This window comes from Nomascus leucogenys, chromosome 20 (assembly GCF_006542625.1).
Source record: "Nomascus leucogenys isolate Asia chromosome 20, Asia_NLE_v1, whole genome shotgun sequence".
NCBI classification, from domain to species: domain Eukaryota; kingdom Metazoa; phylum Chordata; class Mammalia; order Primates; family Hylobatidae; genus Nomascus; species Nomascus leucogenys.
In genome coordinates, this window is record NC_044400.1 from 33,815,345 (window position 1) to 33,832,203 (window position 16,859).

Consider the following 16,859-nt stretch of genomic DNA (forward strand, 5'->3'; position numbering starts at 1 on the left):
CAGCCACTCACCATATGTGACTATGAGAATTTTAAACTCATGGCCGGGCATGGTGGCTCACACCTATAATCTCAGCACTTTGGGAGGCCAAGGCAGGCAGATCACCTGAAGTGAGGAGTTCAAGACCAGCCTGGCTAACATGGTGAAACCTTGTCTCTACTAAAAAAAATACAAAAATTAGCTGGGCGTGGTAGCAGGTGCCTGTAATCCCAGCTACTCACGAGGCTGAGGCAGGAGAATCGTTTGAACCTCAGAGGCGGAGGTTGCAGTGAGCCGGGATCGTGCCACTGCACTCCAGCCTGGTTGACAGAGGGAGACTGTCTCAAAAATAAATAAAATTTAAACTTAAAATCCAGTTCCTAAGTCACTAGCCTACCATATGCAGAAGCTCCATGCAGCCAGTGGCTAGTACACTGGACAGTTCAGATATGGGATGTACCCATCTCAAAGGAAGCTGTCTGACAGCTTTGCCTTGTGAATCTTTCAAAATTCCCAGTTGTCTCCTAGGCTGTTTCCCTCACTCCTATCTCATGGAGCGCTCTCCTCAAATTCTGTAATTTCAGCTATTCTTGTTTCTCCTTGTAGCTCCACATTGACACTATTCAAAATGGGGGCTCAATAAACATTTGCTAATAAGTACGCAGTGCAGGCCGGGCACGGTGGCTCATGCCTGTAATCCTAGCACTTTGGGAGGCTGAGGCAGGCGCATCACGGGGTCAGGAGATCGAGACCATCCTGGCTAACATGGTGAAACCCCGTCTCTACTAAAAACACAAAAAAATTAGCTGGGTGTAGTGGCACATGCCTGTAATCCCAACTACTCGGGAGGCGGAGTCAGAAGAATCGCTTGAACCCGGGAGGCGGAGGTTGCGGTGAGCCAAGATCATGCCATTGCACTCCAGCCTGGGCAACAAGAGTGAAACTCCATCTCAAAAAAAAAAAGTACACAGTGCCACACAACGAAGGGAGGCATACACGGCTGCTTTGAACCTACTCCATGTCTGATGGACTCTAGCAGATCTGCCCCTACTCTGCTGTCATTGAATGTGCATTCTCCTTGTTTAGTTCCAAACTGCTCTTCCGCTGGTGAAGAGAGGAGATCAGGTGTAGGCACAAATACTGATCAGAATCTACCCAGGACCTGCAGTCTCTCTAGTCCCATCTTCCATTCAGGAGTTACAAACAGGTACTTTTATCTAGTCAAAGATCTTTACAGAAACTTGAGAGCTGTAACCACATGTATTTCCTCAATATTTCTCACCACAATTGTTAGGTTAGACCCTGACAACTAAACTATACCACTACTGGGACTGACCCTTGACCCAGAACTCTCCCCAAGGAAAACTTCAATATGAGCTGGATATTCAATAACATGCAATACTTGTCAATGTTCCTAAGTGCTATAGTGCCCGATTCCTAGCAATGAAATACAGATAAAGCAAATAGCATGTTATTCGTTCCATCAAGGTGGTGAACACAGGTATCAAGGTACGTCTTTCCAGGTTTTCTGTAAGTATAAACTTTTTTGTACAAAAATTATCTGACACCACTGGCATATTTAGTGCTTTTTATTAACAGTATTACTAAGGCAACTCATCAATGCTGAAGTCCCATCTAGTATGCTATTTTTCATGCTTCATGTCTAATAAATTTTAATAAAACCAGAATGACTAGATGCTATGGTCTGAAAGTGCCCCCTCACACCCAATTGATACACTGAACCCATCACTGATGTAGTATTAAGAGGTGGGGTCTTTGGCAGGTGATTAAGTCATGAGAGAATATCCCTCATGAAGGGGATTAATGCCCTTATAAAAGAGGCTGCAGGCCGGGCGCAGTGACTCATGCCTCTAATCTCAGCATTTGGGAGGCGGAAACAGATGGACTGCTAAAGGTCAGGAATTCCAGACCAGCCTGGGCAACATGGCAAAACCCCGTCTCTACAAAAAATAAAATTAGCGAGGCATGGTAGCTCGTGCCTGTGGTCCCAGCTATCCAAGAGGCTGAGGTGGGAGGATCGCTGGAGCCCCGGAGATTGAGGCTGCAGTGAACCTTAATCATGCCACTGCACTCCAGCCTGGACAACAGAGCGAGACCCTGCCGTATCAAAAAAAAAAAAAAAAAAAAAAAAGCCTGGTCCTTCCATCCCTTCTACCATAAGGACAGTGTTCATTCCCTACGGAAGATGCAGAAAAAAGGCACCATCTTGGACCAGAAAGCCGCCCTTGCCAGACACTGAACGTACCAGCACCTGGATCTTGCATTTGCCAGCCTCCAGAACTGTGAGAAATAAATTCCTATTATTTACCCAGTCTAAGGTATTCTGTTACAGCACAGGAACAAACTAAGACACTAAAACTTTCAGAAAGACTTATCTGGTTAATTTAGCTTTCTGGTGAAGTGAGGGTTTGACAACCCATCTTTTTGTTGTATCAGTATGTTCTCAAATTCTTTCCTGATTTTACATAGTACAATGAGCCTAACAATGTTTCACAGATTGTGCAAGGTCTCCTAGTAGCTATTTTCTTTTTTTTTTTTGAGACGAAGTCTTGCTTTTTCACCCAGGCTGGAGTGCAGTGGCGCGATCTCGGCTCACTGCAGGCTCCGCCCCCCGGGGTTCACGCCATTCTCCTGCCTTAGCCTCCCGCGTAGCTGGGACTACAGGCGCCTGCCACCGCGCCCGGCTAATTTTTTGTATCTTTAGTAGAGATGGGGTTTCACCGTGTTAGCCAGGATGGTCTCGATCTCCTGACCTTGTGATCCGCCCACCTCGGCCTCCCAAAGTGCTGGGATTGCAGGCGTGAGCCACCGCGCCCGGCCCCTAGTAGCTATTTTCAATAGCAATATGCTGTCCAGCCCTGTAGACAACTTTTGACTGTCTAGCTGAATAGCTGACCAGGCTTTTAACCTGTAACAGCATGAGTTTGCTTTACCAATTTCCCTAGTATGAGCTGCTTTTTATTATTTTATTTTTTTCAAGACGGGAGTCTCTCTCTTGTTGCCCAGGCTGGAGTGCAATGGCGTGATCTTGGCTCACTGCAACCTCCACCTCCCCGATTCAAGCAATTCTCCTGCCTCAGCTTCCCAAGTAGCTGGGATTACAGGTGCCCGCCACCACGCCTGGCTAATTTTTGCATTTTTAGTAGAGACAGGTTTTCACCATGTTGGCCAGGCTGATCTTGAACTCCTGACCTCCGGTGATCCGCCCACCTTGGCCTCCCAAAGTGCTGGGATTACAGGTGTGAGCCACCGCGCCTGGCTATGAGCTGCTTTTTAAGTCTGCTTTTAATCACCTTGATAAACACCACTGATTAGTGCCTAACTATGTGCCGGGGCATTATATACTTCAGTATTCTCAGGTAGCTCACAGAAACCCTGGCACATAGGTGGAAACGCCAGTAAAGATGGTAGCACTGTGCTCCTCAGTTGCCATCTAGCACATGCCTGGATCGTCTGGGCTGCCTTCCAAGTCTCTTCTTCCCATTCCACTGCTTTAGTGCCAATCAGCACATCTAAGTGCCTCTCTCAACAAATAATTCTGCAGTACTCACTTTGGCAGCACATATACCCAAATTGGAATATAGAGAAGACAGCATGGCCACTGCCCAAGAATGACATGCAAATTCATCAAGCATTAAAAAATAAATAAAAGTTAACTCTGTAGATTTGGGTAAGCAGTTTCATTTTTTTTTTTTTTTTTTGAGACAGTTTCGCTCTTGTTGCCTAGGCTAGAGTGCAATGGTGCAATCTTGGCTCACCACCCCCTTTGCCTCCCAGGTTCAAGCAATTCTCCTGCCTCAGCCTCCAGAGTAGCTGCAATTACAGGCATGCGCCACCATGCCCTGCTAATTTTGTATTTTAAGTAGAGATGGGGTTTCTCCATGTTGGTCAGGATGGTCTCAAACTCCCAACCTCAGGTGATCCGCCTGCCTCGGCCTCTGAAAGTGCTGGGATTACAATGGTGAGCTACCACGCCTGGCCCAATTTCATTTATTTTCCAAGTCTGATACTATCAGTTGGTAGGCTACCAAATTCTTGCACTAATTTCTATGAAGCAAGCTGACTTAATCATCTATCTATACTAGCTCATCTGCCTGACATGCTAAGAATAGTGAACATTTACTGGAACATACTATATATCAGACATCTCCAGGCTCTTTGTGGTAATTTCCTCTTTATTCAACCTTATCAAAATATCCATGGCACAGATACTATTATTATCCATATTTCACAATTGGGAACACCAATGAGGCTCAAAGAAGCGAAGTTGCTCAAGGATAAAGATTGGCCGGGCATGGTGGCTCACGCCTGTAATCTCAGCACTTTGGTAAGCTGAGGTGGGAGGATCACTTGAGGTCAGGAGTTCAAGACCAGCCTGGCAAACATGGTGAAACCCTGTCTCTACTAAAAAACACAAAAAATTAGCCGGGCGTGGTGGCAGGTGCCTGTAATCCCAGCCACTTGGGAGGCTGAGGCAGGAGAATCACTTGAACCCGGGAGGCAGAGGTTGCAGTGAGCCAAGATTGCACCATGGCATCCTGGGTGACAGAGCCTGACTCTATCTTAAAATAAATAAATAAATAAATAATAAGAATTCTTTATTTTTGCCTTATTTCGTAGCAAATATAAAACCATCCTGACTTTAAAAGCCAACATTGTTCTTTCTCCTTTTTCCTTGGATCACAAGTTCATATAGAGTCAAGCAAGTGCCCCAAAGAAAAACCCCAAAATTGAAAACAAGTGTATTCCCTTCAGAAAAATCAAAGCTGGAATGCTTAGCCATTAAAGTGTTTTCCCCCAGACTGAGATCAAGTGACTTCACTGCAGTGGCTCAAGAGTGGCTGACTCCCTCCTTCGGAATAAAGCACTTATTGCTAAGTAGCAGGCCAGAGGCTTAGACTGGATCCCTCATAATTGGAGACTTCAAAGTGTTCAGAACTTCAAGCCTGGCCTATGAAGTAAAAAAAAAAAAAATTTTTTAAGTACAATTGCAATTTTATTTTTCTCCAAAGAAGTTTTTCTTCAGTCCTTAACAACTCTGCTCCTTATATGGGCTTTGGTGGGGGTCATGGGGCAGCACCTGCAGGTCTACATTGGGGTGGAGGTGTTCGGTCCTTGCCTGTTTCATGAGCTCGATTCCTGACTACCATGCTGTGATTGGCACAACTCACACAGTAATGTAGCTTCACATCCAGCCTGGGAAGTACACAGGCATCAAGGATGCTCACTTCAGAAACGTCGCTGACTGCTGCGGCCTCTATGTTTCAAATGATGAATTTCTTAATAGCCTTGTCACTGGGCACACACCAACCACAGTTCGTGCAGCAAATGGGCTGCAGTGAACAGCACACACCTGGTTGCGGACCTCTTTGACATGACCATTATTTCTTCTTTGTTATCTTGGAGGTGCAGGCCCAAGAAAGATGAAGTAAAAATCTTAATTTGAGGGTGACTAAACGAATCCTTCAAAACCACTTACCCCAAATCCACATTCTGCAAGACAGTTCAAGAAGAAAGGCAAAGTAGCCATCTACCTCAAGGGGCTATAGGCTCCACAATACTTAGCACTTGTCCCCAAGTGTAAACACTTCCCATGGCGTGCTTCTTCCGTCTCCCAGGTTAGGCACAAAGATGCCAAGGTGCTCTGTCATCGACACTCTCATCCTTTAAGAATTTAGGCCAGTTTTGGTGGCTCATGCCTGTAATCTCACCAGTTTGGGAGGCCAAGGCAGGGGGATCACTTGAGCCCAGGAGTTTAAGATCAGTCTGGGCAGCATAGTAAAACCCCATCTCTATAAAAAATTTTAAAAATTAGCTGAGAGTTGTGGTGCACACCTGTGGCCCCAGTTATTTGGGAGGCTGAGGCAGGGGGGTCAAGGCTTCAGTGAGCCATGACTGTACAACTGCACTCCTCCAGCCTGGGCAAGAGTTAAGACCCTATCCTCATTAAAAAAAAAAAGCATTTCAAACTAACAGTGGTTTAATTCTTCCTTTAGCATCTAGGTAAAACTGGTCTTTCTCTATGAAGTCTACTATGTTCTGGTCTAGTTTCAAAAAGTATAAACACACTGAAATTAAAACGTGAAATATTAAGAAAAAAGATGATGTGGAGGCCAAAAACCATGAATGAGGTAGTCAATAGTGTGGCCTATGTGACCCCCCCATCTCACACTTCCCAGAGGCACGTTCAGGAAGCCACTGGCAGCCACTGCACAAGGCTGCTCCAAGATTCCATGTCACCTGGGCCTATGAGTTACTTGAAACAGCAACCTAACCCCATGCCAAGCTGGGCTGTTTTCTCCAAAGGAATTCTCAACTGTCTTCAACAGAATTTCTGTACAAGTCAGCCCCAGACCCTGGGAAGGTGGTGTTATGCCTGGGGACGTGGTTTCTCCGAGCAGCAGTGATGTTTGGAGATTAATACTGAAAGCTGCGCTTTGTCTGGATATCATCAAGAATCTGCTGCAGCTCCTCATCTTCAAACCGTCCCTCCAAGCTACAAGAAAATGAAAAGAAATGAGTGATTTGGCGACTGGCAATTTCCCCACACTCTTCTTTGAGGCATACTAATCTGCTGCCCACATCTCTAACACCTTTACCTTTCATCTGTATTTCTTTTCCACTTTTCCTGATAAAACATTACAAAATATTTCAAACATATAAAAGATAAAAGGTATAAAAAATACACCTTTACAGTTAGCCCCACTTGACTTACAGGTTTCTTTTTTTCTTTTTTTTGAGATGGAGTTTCGCTTTTGTCAAGTGGCATGATCTTGGCTCATTGAAACCTCCGCCTCCCGGGTTCAAGTGATTCTCCTGCCTCAGCCTACCAAACGGAGTCTTGCTGTCGCCCAGGCTGGAGTGCAGTGGCGCAATCTGGGCTCACTACAAGCTCCACCTTCTGGGTTCCCACCATTCTCCTGCCTCAGCCTCCCAAGTAGCTGGGACCACAGACGCCCGCCACCACGCCCAGCTAATTTTTTGTATTTTTAGTAGAGACGGGGTTTCACCGTGTTAGCCAGGATGGTCTTGATCTCCTGACCTCGTGATCTGCCCGCCTTGGCCTCCCAAAGTGCTGGGATTACAGCCGTAAGCCACCATGCCCAGCCCTCACCCAGCTAATTTTTATTTTTAGTAGAGACGGGGTTTCACCATTGGCCAGGCTGGTCTCGAACTCCTGACCTCAGGTGATCCTCCTGCCTCAACCTCCCAAAGTGCTGGGATTACAGGCATGAGCCACCATGCCCGGCCCTGCATTTTTTTCATTTACTGTCTTCATGTTTTCTAATGGTATCAACCTCCCAAAGTGCTGGGATGACAGGTGTGAGCCACCACACCTGGCCAGAGTTCTTTTTTTTTTGAGATGGAGTGTCGCTCTATTGCCAAACAGGAGTGCAGTAGCGCAATCTTGGCTCACTGCAACCTCCACCTCCCGGGTTCCAGTGATTCCCCTACTTCAGCCTCCTGAGTAGCTGGGACTACAGTCGCACACCACCATGCCCAGCTAATTTTGTATTTTAGTAGAGATGGAGTTCCACCATGTTGGCCAGGATGGTCTCGACCTCCTGACCTTGTGATCCACCTGCCTCGGCCTCCCAAAGTGCTGGGATTACAGGCGTGAGCCACTGTGCCTGGCCCAGAGTTCTTTAATAAGCAGGAAAAGTGGATGGCTGTGTATATTATCCTAGACCAATACCTTCCCTCCTTCCCCAGAAATAACCACCATCCTCAATTTAGTATTTATCATTGCCATACATTTAAAAAAAATTTGTTTTGCCATACATATTTTTATACTTACTACACATTTATGGATACGTAAATAATATGCAGCACAGTTTCAAACTTTATAAGAAATGGCATCATACTGTATTTATCCTTCTGCAATTTTTTTCCTCAAAATTCATTCTGGCATATGTTGATACTCCATGTGGTTCTAATTCATTGATTTTTTTTTTTACTGCTGTATAATAAACATTGTATGACTATACGATGATTCATTTACCCATTTTCTTACTGGCCAAGAGATTATCAAATTTCTGCTATCATTAGCAGTGGAGCACGAGGCTGGGCACCGTGGCTCATGCCTGTAATCCCAGCACTTGGGAGGCTAAGGCAGGCAGATCACTTGAGGCCAGAAGTTTGAGACCAGCCTGGCGAACATGGTGAAACCCCATGTCTACTAAAAACAAAACAATGTAGCAATGAACACTAAAATATACGTCTCCTTCTAAACTTGTGTGAGTTACCTTTAGGATATGTACCAGGAATGGATTTTTGGAACTTGGAGTATATTCATCTTTACCAGACATAGCCAAATCACTCTCCAAAATGATTGTTCTAATTAACACACTCCTACCATCAGCGTACAGAAGTTCCAGCTGTTTCATATTTTTGCTATCACTTGGTGTGGTATAAAACCATCATTCTCACACACTGTTAAAAGAGCACTTTTGGCCGGGCACAGTGGCTCACACCTGTAATCCCAGCACTCTGGGAGGCCGAGGCGGGCAAATCAACTGAGGCTGGGAGTTCGCGACCGGCCTGACCAACATGGAGATACCCCATCTCTACTAAAAACACAAAATTAGCCGGGTGTGTTGGTGCATGCCTGTAATCCCAGCTACTCGGGAGGGTGAGGCAGGAGAATCACTTGAACCCAGAAGGCAGAGGTTGTGGTGAGCCGAGATCACGCCATTGAACTCCAGCCTGGGCAACAACAAGAGCGAAACTCCATCTCAAAAAACAAAGGAGCTTTCATTCAATATTGGCAATTATGTATCCAAATATATAATACACACACATTTTAGACACACCAATTCTATTTGTAGGAATTTATCCAGTATACAGAGAACTTATCACAACTGGTACTAACCTTGGGATTAGAGCCTTGGACTCCTCAGCAGTTTCTGGGCAAAGGTTGGCCAAACAGGCCAACTCAAACTTATGAAGCTTTTTCTGGAGTAGCAAGCTAATCAAAAGGAAAAAAAAAAATCATAACAATCAAAAACAAATAAAAACAAAAATCAAAGAATAATTAACAGGAAAAAAGGGATCAAACGTAGCTAGTATTTAAAAATAGCTAGACGGCCAGGTGTGGTGGCTCACACCTGTAATTCCAGCACTCTGAGAGGCCAAGGCGGGCTCCCTCACTTGATGTGAGGAGTTCGAGACCAGCCTGAGCACCACGGCGAAACCCCGTCTCTACTAAAAATACAAAAATTGGCAAGGTGCAGTGGCTCACGCCTGTAATCCCAGCAATCTGGGAGGCCAAGGCAGGTGGATCATCGGAGGTCAGGAGTTCGAGACCAGCCTGGCCAACACAGTGAAACCCCGTCTTTACTAAAAATACAAAAATTAGCTAGGTGCAATGGCGGGCGCCTGTCAACCCAGCTACTCGGGAGGCTGAGGCAGGAGAATTGCTTGAACCCGGGAGGCGGAGGTTGCAGTGAGCCAAGATCACGCCACTGCACTCCAGCCTGGGTGACAGAACTAGACTCCGTCTCAAAACAAACAAACAAAAGCAAAAAAACAAAAAGCTAAAAAAATTAGCCAGGTGTGGTGGTGTGTGTCTGTAGTCCCAGCTACTTGGAAGGCTGAGGCATGAGAACTGCTTTAACCTGGGAGGTGGAGGTTGCCGTGAGCCAAGATCGCACCACTACACTCCAATCTGGGTGATGAAGTGAGACTATCTCAAAACAAAATGAAACAAAACAAAAAAAAGGTAGAAGAGGCCGGGCTTAGCAGCTCATGCCTGTAATCCTAGCACTTTGGGAGGCCAAGGCAGGAGGATCACTTGAGTCCAGGAGTTCAAGACGTCTTCAGCCTGGGCAACATAGTGAGACCTTGTCTCTAAAATCAATGAATAAATACACAAAATAAAAATAGCTGGGGGAGAAGACTTGAAATGTTCCTAATACATAGAAATGATCAATACCCTCAATACCCTAACATAATCATTACACATTCTAAGTAACAAAATATCACATGTACCTCATACATAGGTACAAATAGAATTATCTATCTATCTATCTATCTATCTATCTATCTATCTATCTATGTATCTATCTATAGGCTGGACATGGTGGCTTATCTCTAATTCGAGGACTTTGTTTTTTTTTGAGATGGAGTCTCACTCTGTCACCCGGGCTGGAGTGCAGTGGCACGATCTTGGCTGACTGCTACCTCCGTCTCCCGGGTTCAAGCAATTCTACTTTCTCAGGCTCCCAAGTAGCTGTCGCTACAGGCGTGCGCTACCACGCCCAGCTAATTTTTGTATTTTTAGTAGACAAGATTTCACCATTTTGGTCAGGCTGGTCTTGAACTCCTGACCGCAAGTCATCTGCCCATCTTGGTCGCCCAAAGTGCTGGAATTACAGGCATGAGCCACCGCACCTGGCCAATCCCAGCACTTTGGGGGGCTAAGGTTGGAGGATCAATTGAGGCCAGGAGTTTGAGATCAGCCTGGACAACACAGTAAGTCTCCCCATCTCTACAAAAAAAACCAGAAAAAGTTACTTCCCCACTAACAGTACCATTTAGATCACACATACTGGACTTACACAAAATATGACAGATTCATATTTGAATCTGTTCCCAGACTGGAGTACAGTGGCACAATCACGGCTCACTAAAGCCTCAACCTCCCAGGTTCACATGATCCTCCCACTTCGGCCTCCCAAGTAACTAGGACCACAGGTACCCGCCACCACACCTGGCTAATTTCTGTATTTTTTTTTGTAGGGACACGAGTTTCACCATGTTGCCCATGCTGGTCTTGAACTCCTGGCCTCAAGAGACTGGTCCGCCTCAGCTCTGCAAAGTTTGGATTACAGGTGTAAGCCACCACACCTGGCTGAAATTCTGGTCTTCTAAGTTGCCCAGGTTGGAGTGCAGTTGCGCAATCTCGGCTCACTGCAACCTTGGCCTACAGATTCAAGCGATTCTCCCGCCTCGGCCTCCTGAATAGCTAGGATTAATGGTGTGTACCACCAGCTAATTTTTTGCATTTTTAGTAGAGACGGGTTTTTGCTATATTGACCAGGCTGGTCTTGAACACCTGGCCTCAAGTGATCTGCTGCCTCAACCTTCCAAAGTGCTGGGTGTGAGCCACCATGCCCAGTCTAACATTATCTTACTTAAATTCACAAGTGACACCTGGGAAAGGGGGAGGGGAAAGCATTCTACATGCAGTTGTCCAGTGGTTTGGAGTAATAAAAACTTTCTTTTAGCACTCACCTACGAACACTGGCAATGGTCTCTCTGTTTTTGAAACGACTGAAACGGGCTGTGTAGTTCAATGTTTTCATGAAGACTTCTGAGAGCTCCTGTTCATCCTCTGCACTCTCATTCTGTTGCTTTCGATGTTCCAGAAGCATATGAACTTCTGAATTTAGAAGTGTCTCAGCTGTTTCAAACTCTATTTGTGAGAAGCATAAATGGCAGCTGAAAATACTCCTTCAAAAGTTTGCTTCTAAATGTTCACTGTGCATTTGAACATTTCTCTGCCCCTGCAGAAATCCAGGGGTTTCCTACTCCACATCTACTTTTTTTTGAACTTTTATTTGAGGTTCAGGGTGCATGTGCAGGTCTGTACTACAGGGAAAATGGGTGTTGTGAGGGTTTGGTGAACAGACTATTTTGTCATCCAAGTGATAAGCATAGTACTGATACATAGTTTTTCAATCTGCACCACCCACCCCCTTAACTAGGCCTCAGTGTCTGTTGTTCCCTTCTGTCCATATGTACTCAAGGTTTAACTCCCACTTAGAAGAATGTGAGGTACTTGGTCTTCTGTTCCTGTGCTAATTGCTTAAGTGAATGGCCTCCAGCTCCATCCATGTTGCTGCAAAAGATATGATTTCGTTCTTTTTTTTTTTTTTTGAGACAGAGTCTCAATCCGTCACCCAGGCTGGAGTGTAGTGGCATGAATACAATTCACTGCAGCCTTGACCTCCCTGAGCTAAGGTGATCCCCCATCCCCATCTCAGCCTCCCAGGTAGCTGGACTGCAGACACGCGCCACCACACCCTGTATGTTTTTGGTAGAGACGGGGGTTTCGCCACGCTGCCCAGGCTGGGATCTCATTATTTTTTATGCCTGCAGCTACTCCACATCTTTAAGTTCACCCACAGTTACATACCACAAGGCACAGTGGAGTTCACGAGACACTAACATTCTCGAGACACTAACACAATCTAGCTTGTCTGAGCTAGATTCTGACACCAAAAACTGACCTAGACATGCTACTAAGTAATGACACATAGACTAGTTACTGATTTCAAGAGTACACTGACAATTCCTTCCCTCTAGCCAGCATCAGCTCATCATCTTCCTACTTCCATAATGCTAGTATTATACTCTCAATTTTAAGAATCGTTACGTGTTAAATAGGGCCAAGTGTCTGGAAATAAACATAATGTGCCCCAAAATCTATTTTTGTACACACACAAATGTTATAAGCAACTTTTAAGAATTAGGTTTGAGAGAAAAAGAAACCCATGGCCCCTTTTCATAATATACGGCTACCTTCTACATTTCTACAATAGTTCTGTTAAAAAATGCTGTTACCCCTTGGGAAAATCATTCTCTCCCTTATGTTCCTGCAGGATCTTATGTTCCTAATGTTTATCTCAAAGTGTTAGAGACAGTTTTTATCTGTCTTTCTCTTAACAGTGAGTTCCCTTAGAGTAGGAATCATTCATAAACATGAATTCATGTTTATAACCCCACACTGAAGAGGATGCAACAGTGAGGAAAAGCCAAAATGACTTGCAATTTCACATTTACATGTGCTATGGGTCTGTTCACTATCAGAGAAATCACTAACACCTCCCTCAGAGTAATGCCTTCCCATTTCTCAAGCCAGGTAACTGACAAGAGCTTCATTCTCCTTTTACAACACAGTTTAAGCGGTGGGTCAGGAGGAAACTGTATTTTTATTTGAAAGGTACCCGTTGCTACTGAATAGAATAGGCTACCAATACAGTTGGAGCACTATTGAAATAAAATTAAAATATACATTAAAAAATAGGTAACCAAAAACTATTTTCTACCTGAGGGCAGGAGAGTTTAAACAAAAACCTCAGAACACCTTCTTTTTCAGTCTTCCAGCCTATAATAGGGGATGTACTACAGTGAGTGCCTATCTGTATACCAGGAAAGTTACCTCTTTTAATCTTTAACACTGAGGCAGTGTAGGTACAGAAGAAACTACTGCCTCACAGCAATGAGTAGAGGAAAAGGCTATAAATCAGGACTGCAGGACCTCCAAACTCTGAAGTGACGGTAATAAATGACATCAGGCCAAAAAAAAAAAGGGAAGCAGCAGCTAATCAGTTACAAATCCGTTTGTTGGAACTTTGATGCTTTTACAGGTCCTGGAAAAATCAATGTTAAGAGATGCCTCCCAGGCTGAGCGCGGTGGCTCATGCCTGTAATCCCAGCACTTTGGGAGGCCAAGGCAGGTGAATCACCTGAGGTCAGGAGTTCGAGACCAGCCTAACATGGTGAAACCCCATCTCTACTAAAAATACAAAAATTAGTTGGGAGTGGTGGCACATGACTGTAATCCCACCTACTCAGGAGGCCGAGGCAGGAGAATTGCTTGAACCCGGGAGGTGGAGGTTGCGGTGAGCCGAGATTGTGCCACTGCACTCCAGCCTAGGCAACAACAGTGAAACTCTGTCTTAAAAAAAAAAAAAAAAAAAAAAAAAAAGAGATGGTCCCTTTCTGCACTAAACCAAATTACTTGTTCAATGGAAAGGAATGGAACTTTTAGGACACCAGGAAACTAGTCAACTGTCCCTATTTCTCATTAAGAACAATACCCAAGTACTACTAATACATTACCCTCACTCCCTTCAACCAAGGAAGGTCAAGGCAGCCAAACTGTAACTCAGAAGGCCTAGGAAAGCAGTGTCTGAGACCTACCACAGAGCTTTTGGGAGGCATTCCCAGGATTCAGCATCAACAAAATGGGGATGGGGGAGGCAGTTCAGACACTTTTGTATAACTATGGAGAGGAGGGATCCAAGACTTCTCCCCATGGCTAATCCCAAGGAACATTTTCAAGTGAAAGCGCACGCGCGCGCACACACACACACACACACACACACACACTATTTATTTAGAAACAAAAGGAAATAGATCAGGGGATCTGCATGTTATTTTCTCTTGTGCAAATATTTTAAGAACAATGGCCATAATTAACCCCTGTTGCTAAAAAAGGAAAAACAACTCCTTGGCCAGTATGTCATCTGGAAATTTTACCGAGGATGCATCATTATGACCATTAATAGGCCAGGTGCAGTGGCTCACACCTATACTTTCTAACGCTTTGGGTGGCCAAAGCGGGCAGATCACTTGAGCCCAGGAGTTCAAGACCAGCCTGGGCCACATGGTGAAACCTTGTCTCCACAAAAAAATACAATTAAATTAGCCAGGTGTGGTGGCCTGCACTTGTAGTCCCAGGTACTCCAGAGGCTGAAGTGAGGTGAGCGGATTACCTGAGCCTGGGGAAGGTTGAGGCTGCAGTGAGCTGTGATCACACCACTGCACTCCAACCTGGGTAGCAGAATGAGATCCTGTCTCAAAAAAAAAAAAAAAAAAGGCAGGGCGAGGTGGCTCACACTTGTAATCCCAGCACTGGGAGGCCAAGGTGGGTGGATTACTTGAGGTCAGGAGTTTGAGACCAGCCTGGCCAACATGGTGAAACCCCGTCTCTACTAAAAATACAAAAATTAGCTGGGCATGGTGGCAGGCGCCTGTAGTCCCAGCTACTTGGGAGGCTGAGGCAGGATGGCTTGAACCTAGGAGGCATAGGTTGCAGTGAGCCGAGATCACATCACTGCACTCCAGACTGGGTGACAGAGTGAAACCCTATCTCAAAATAAAATTAAAAAAAAAAAAATTAAAAAAAATAAATTAAAAACGAAAACAGTAAGTTCTATCGTATTAAACCATAAAATACAAAAAACACATCATAAACATTTTTTCATTTTTATATTTTTTATTTCTTAGAGGGTACTATTTCTGTTTTAATTTTAAATTTATTATTTTGCCAGGCAATGGCTCACACCAGTAATCCCAGCACTTTGGGAGGCTGAACTGGGTGGATCACCTGAGGTCAGGAGTTCGAGACCAGCCTGGCCAACATGGTGAAACCCCATCCCTACTAAAAATACAAAAATTAGCCGGGCATGGTGGCAGGTGGCTGTAGTCCCAGCTACTTGGGAGGCTGGGGCAGGATGGCTTGAAACTGGGAGGTGTAGGTTGCAATGAGCCAAGATCACATCACTGCACTCCAGCCTGGGTGACAGAGTGAAACCCTATCTCAAAATAAAATTTAAAAAAATAAAAATTAAAAAAATTAAAAACGAAAATAGTAAGTTCTAACGTATTAAACCGTAAAATACAAAAAACACATAATAAACATTTTTTCATTTTTATATTTTTTATGTCTTAGAGGGTAGTATTTCCATTTTAATTTTAAATTTACTATTTTGCCAGGCAATGGCTCACACCAGTAATCCCAGCAACTCTGGGAGGCTGAGCTGGGTGGATCACCTGAGGTCAGGAGTTCGAGAACAGGCTGGCCAACATGGTGAAACCCCAGCTCTACTGAAAATACAAAAATTAGCCGGGTGTGGTGGTGGGCACCTGTAATCCCAGCTACTCAGGAGGCTGAGGCAGGATAATCACTTGAGCCCAGGAGACGGAGGCTGCAGTGAGCCGAGTTCGTACCACTGCATCCCAGCCTGGGGAACAGAGCGAGACTCTGTCTCTAAATAAATAAATAAATAAATGAATAAAAGAATAAGATAGGTCAGGGGCCGTGGCTCACTTAAGCCCAGGAGTTTGAGACCAGCCTGGGCGACATAGTGAGACCCTGTCTTTACAAAAAAATTTTTCTAATAAGCCAGGTATGGGGGCGTGCACCTGTGGTCTCAGCTACTTGGGAGGCTGAGGTGGGAGGATCGCTTGAGCGATTGAGAGGTTGAGGTTGCAGTGGGCTCTGATCTTGCCACTATACTCCAGCCTCGACAAGAGGGCGAGACCCTATCTCAATCAATCAATCAATCAATAAGGTGTAAGACAGCTGTATACATTTTCAAGTTTTTGAGCTGAAGACCTCATCCCTAGGAATACCCTCCCCAACCACTTAAAGTGCGTGCCTGAGAAAACTCAAGGCTGCCAAAATAATTTGTTTGTTCCAGCCAACAGCTGAAGATAGGACTCTGTCTCTCCGCCTCTGTGGGAGGGTAGGGGCCTAACTTCGATAGGTGCGCCGGTCAACAAACCAAGCTGGGTTCACACGGACCAACCCTCCTCTTCCCGCTTTTTTACATTTTTCACTTCCCCGACTCCCCTGAGCCCCCGCTCACCACATCCTTATTCCCTAATTCTCCGTTAAAACGCCCAGAGGTTCTGTACTAATCGAAGTTGAGTTCGGTTCACGCTGGACTCTTTTCCCTAGTGCAACAGTATATTACTGTTTAAAAATCTGTCCTTACCACCTGAGTGTCCGGCTTTATCTTTGACACAGGCCCCCGGAACTTCGCAGTTTGTTATCACATGAAATAATCCAGTTGCCCAGGCGGCCCCTCCCAAGTCCATGTTCCCTCCCCAGCCCCACCCCGCGCCGGGGCCTGCCCAAGCCGCCGCTGAGGCAGGGCCTTGGGCGAAACGCGCATAATGCCAGGCCTGCAGCGACTACGCGAAGTGGCGCGGGGCAGTCTGGCAGCCCCGAGCCCAACCTTTAGGAAAGATGAGCTGTGAGGCGTCCTCCTCTACGTCGCCAGCCCGCGGATCACTTCCACCGGCCGCCATCGCCACGCCGCGCCGCCGGAAGCGGAAGCGCA

At 45.4% G+C, this 16,859-nt stretch overlaps 1 protein-coding gene and 1 non-coding gene across 2 annotated transcripts; one reads left to right on the forward strand and one right to left on the reverse strand.

Moving 5' to 3' along the window:
- Window positions 1-3,543: 3,543 nt before the first annotated feature.
- LOC115832005 lies at window positions 3,544-3,647 on the forward strand. The gene has a single exon (XR_004027482.1). It is a non-coding gene; the product is annotated as a U6 spliceosomal RNA (small nuclear RNA).
- Window positions 3,648-4,583: 936 nt separating this feature from the next.
- On the reverse strand, window positions 4,584-16,859 carry POLR2D (RNA polymerase II subunit D). Its single transcript, XM_003278144.4, has 4 exons — window positions 16,755-16,859; window positions 11,236-11,416; window positions 8,873-8,968; window positions 4,584-6,496 (listed from the first exon to the last, which is right to left on the reverse strand). Exons 1-4 carry the CDS (start codon window positions 16,825-16,827, stop codon window positions 6,418-6,420), a joined length of 429 nt encoding a protein of 142 aa, XP_003278192.1. The 5' UTR covers window positions 16,828-16,859; the 3' UTR covers window positions 4,584-6,417.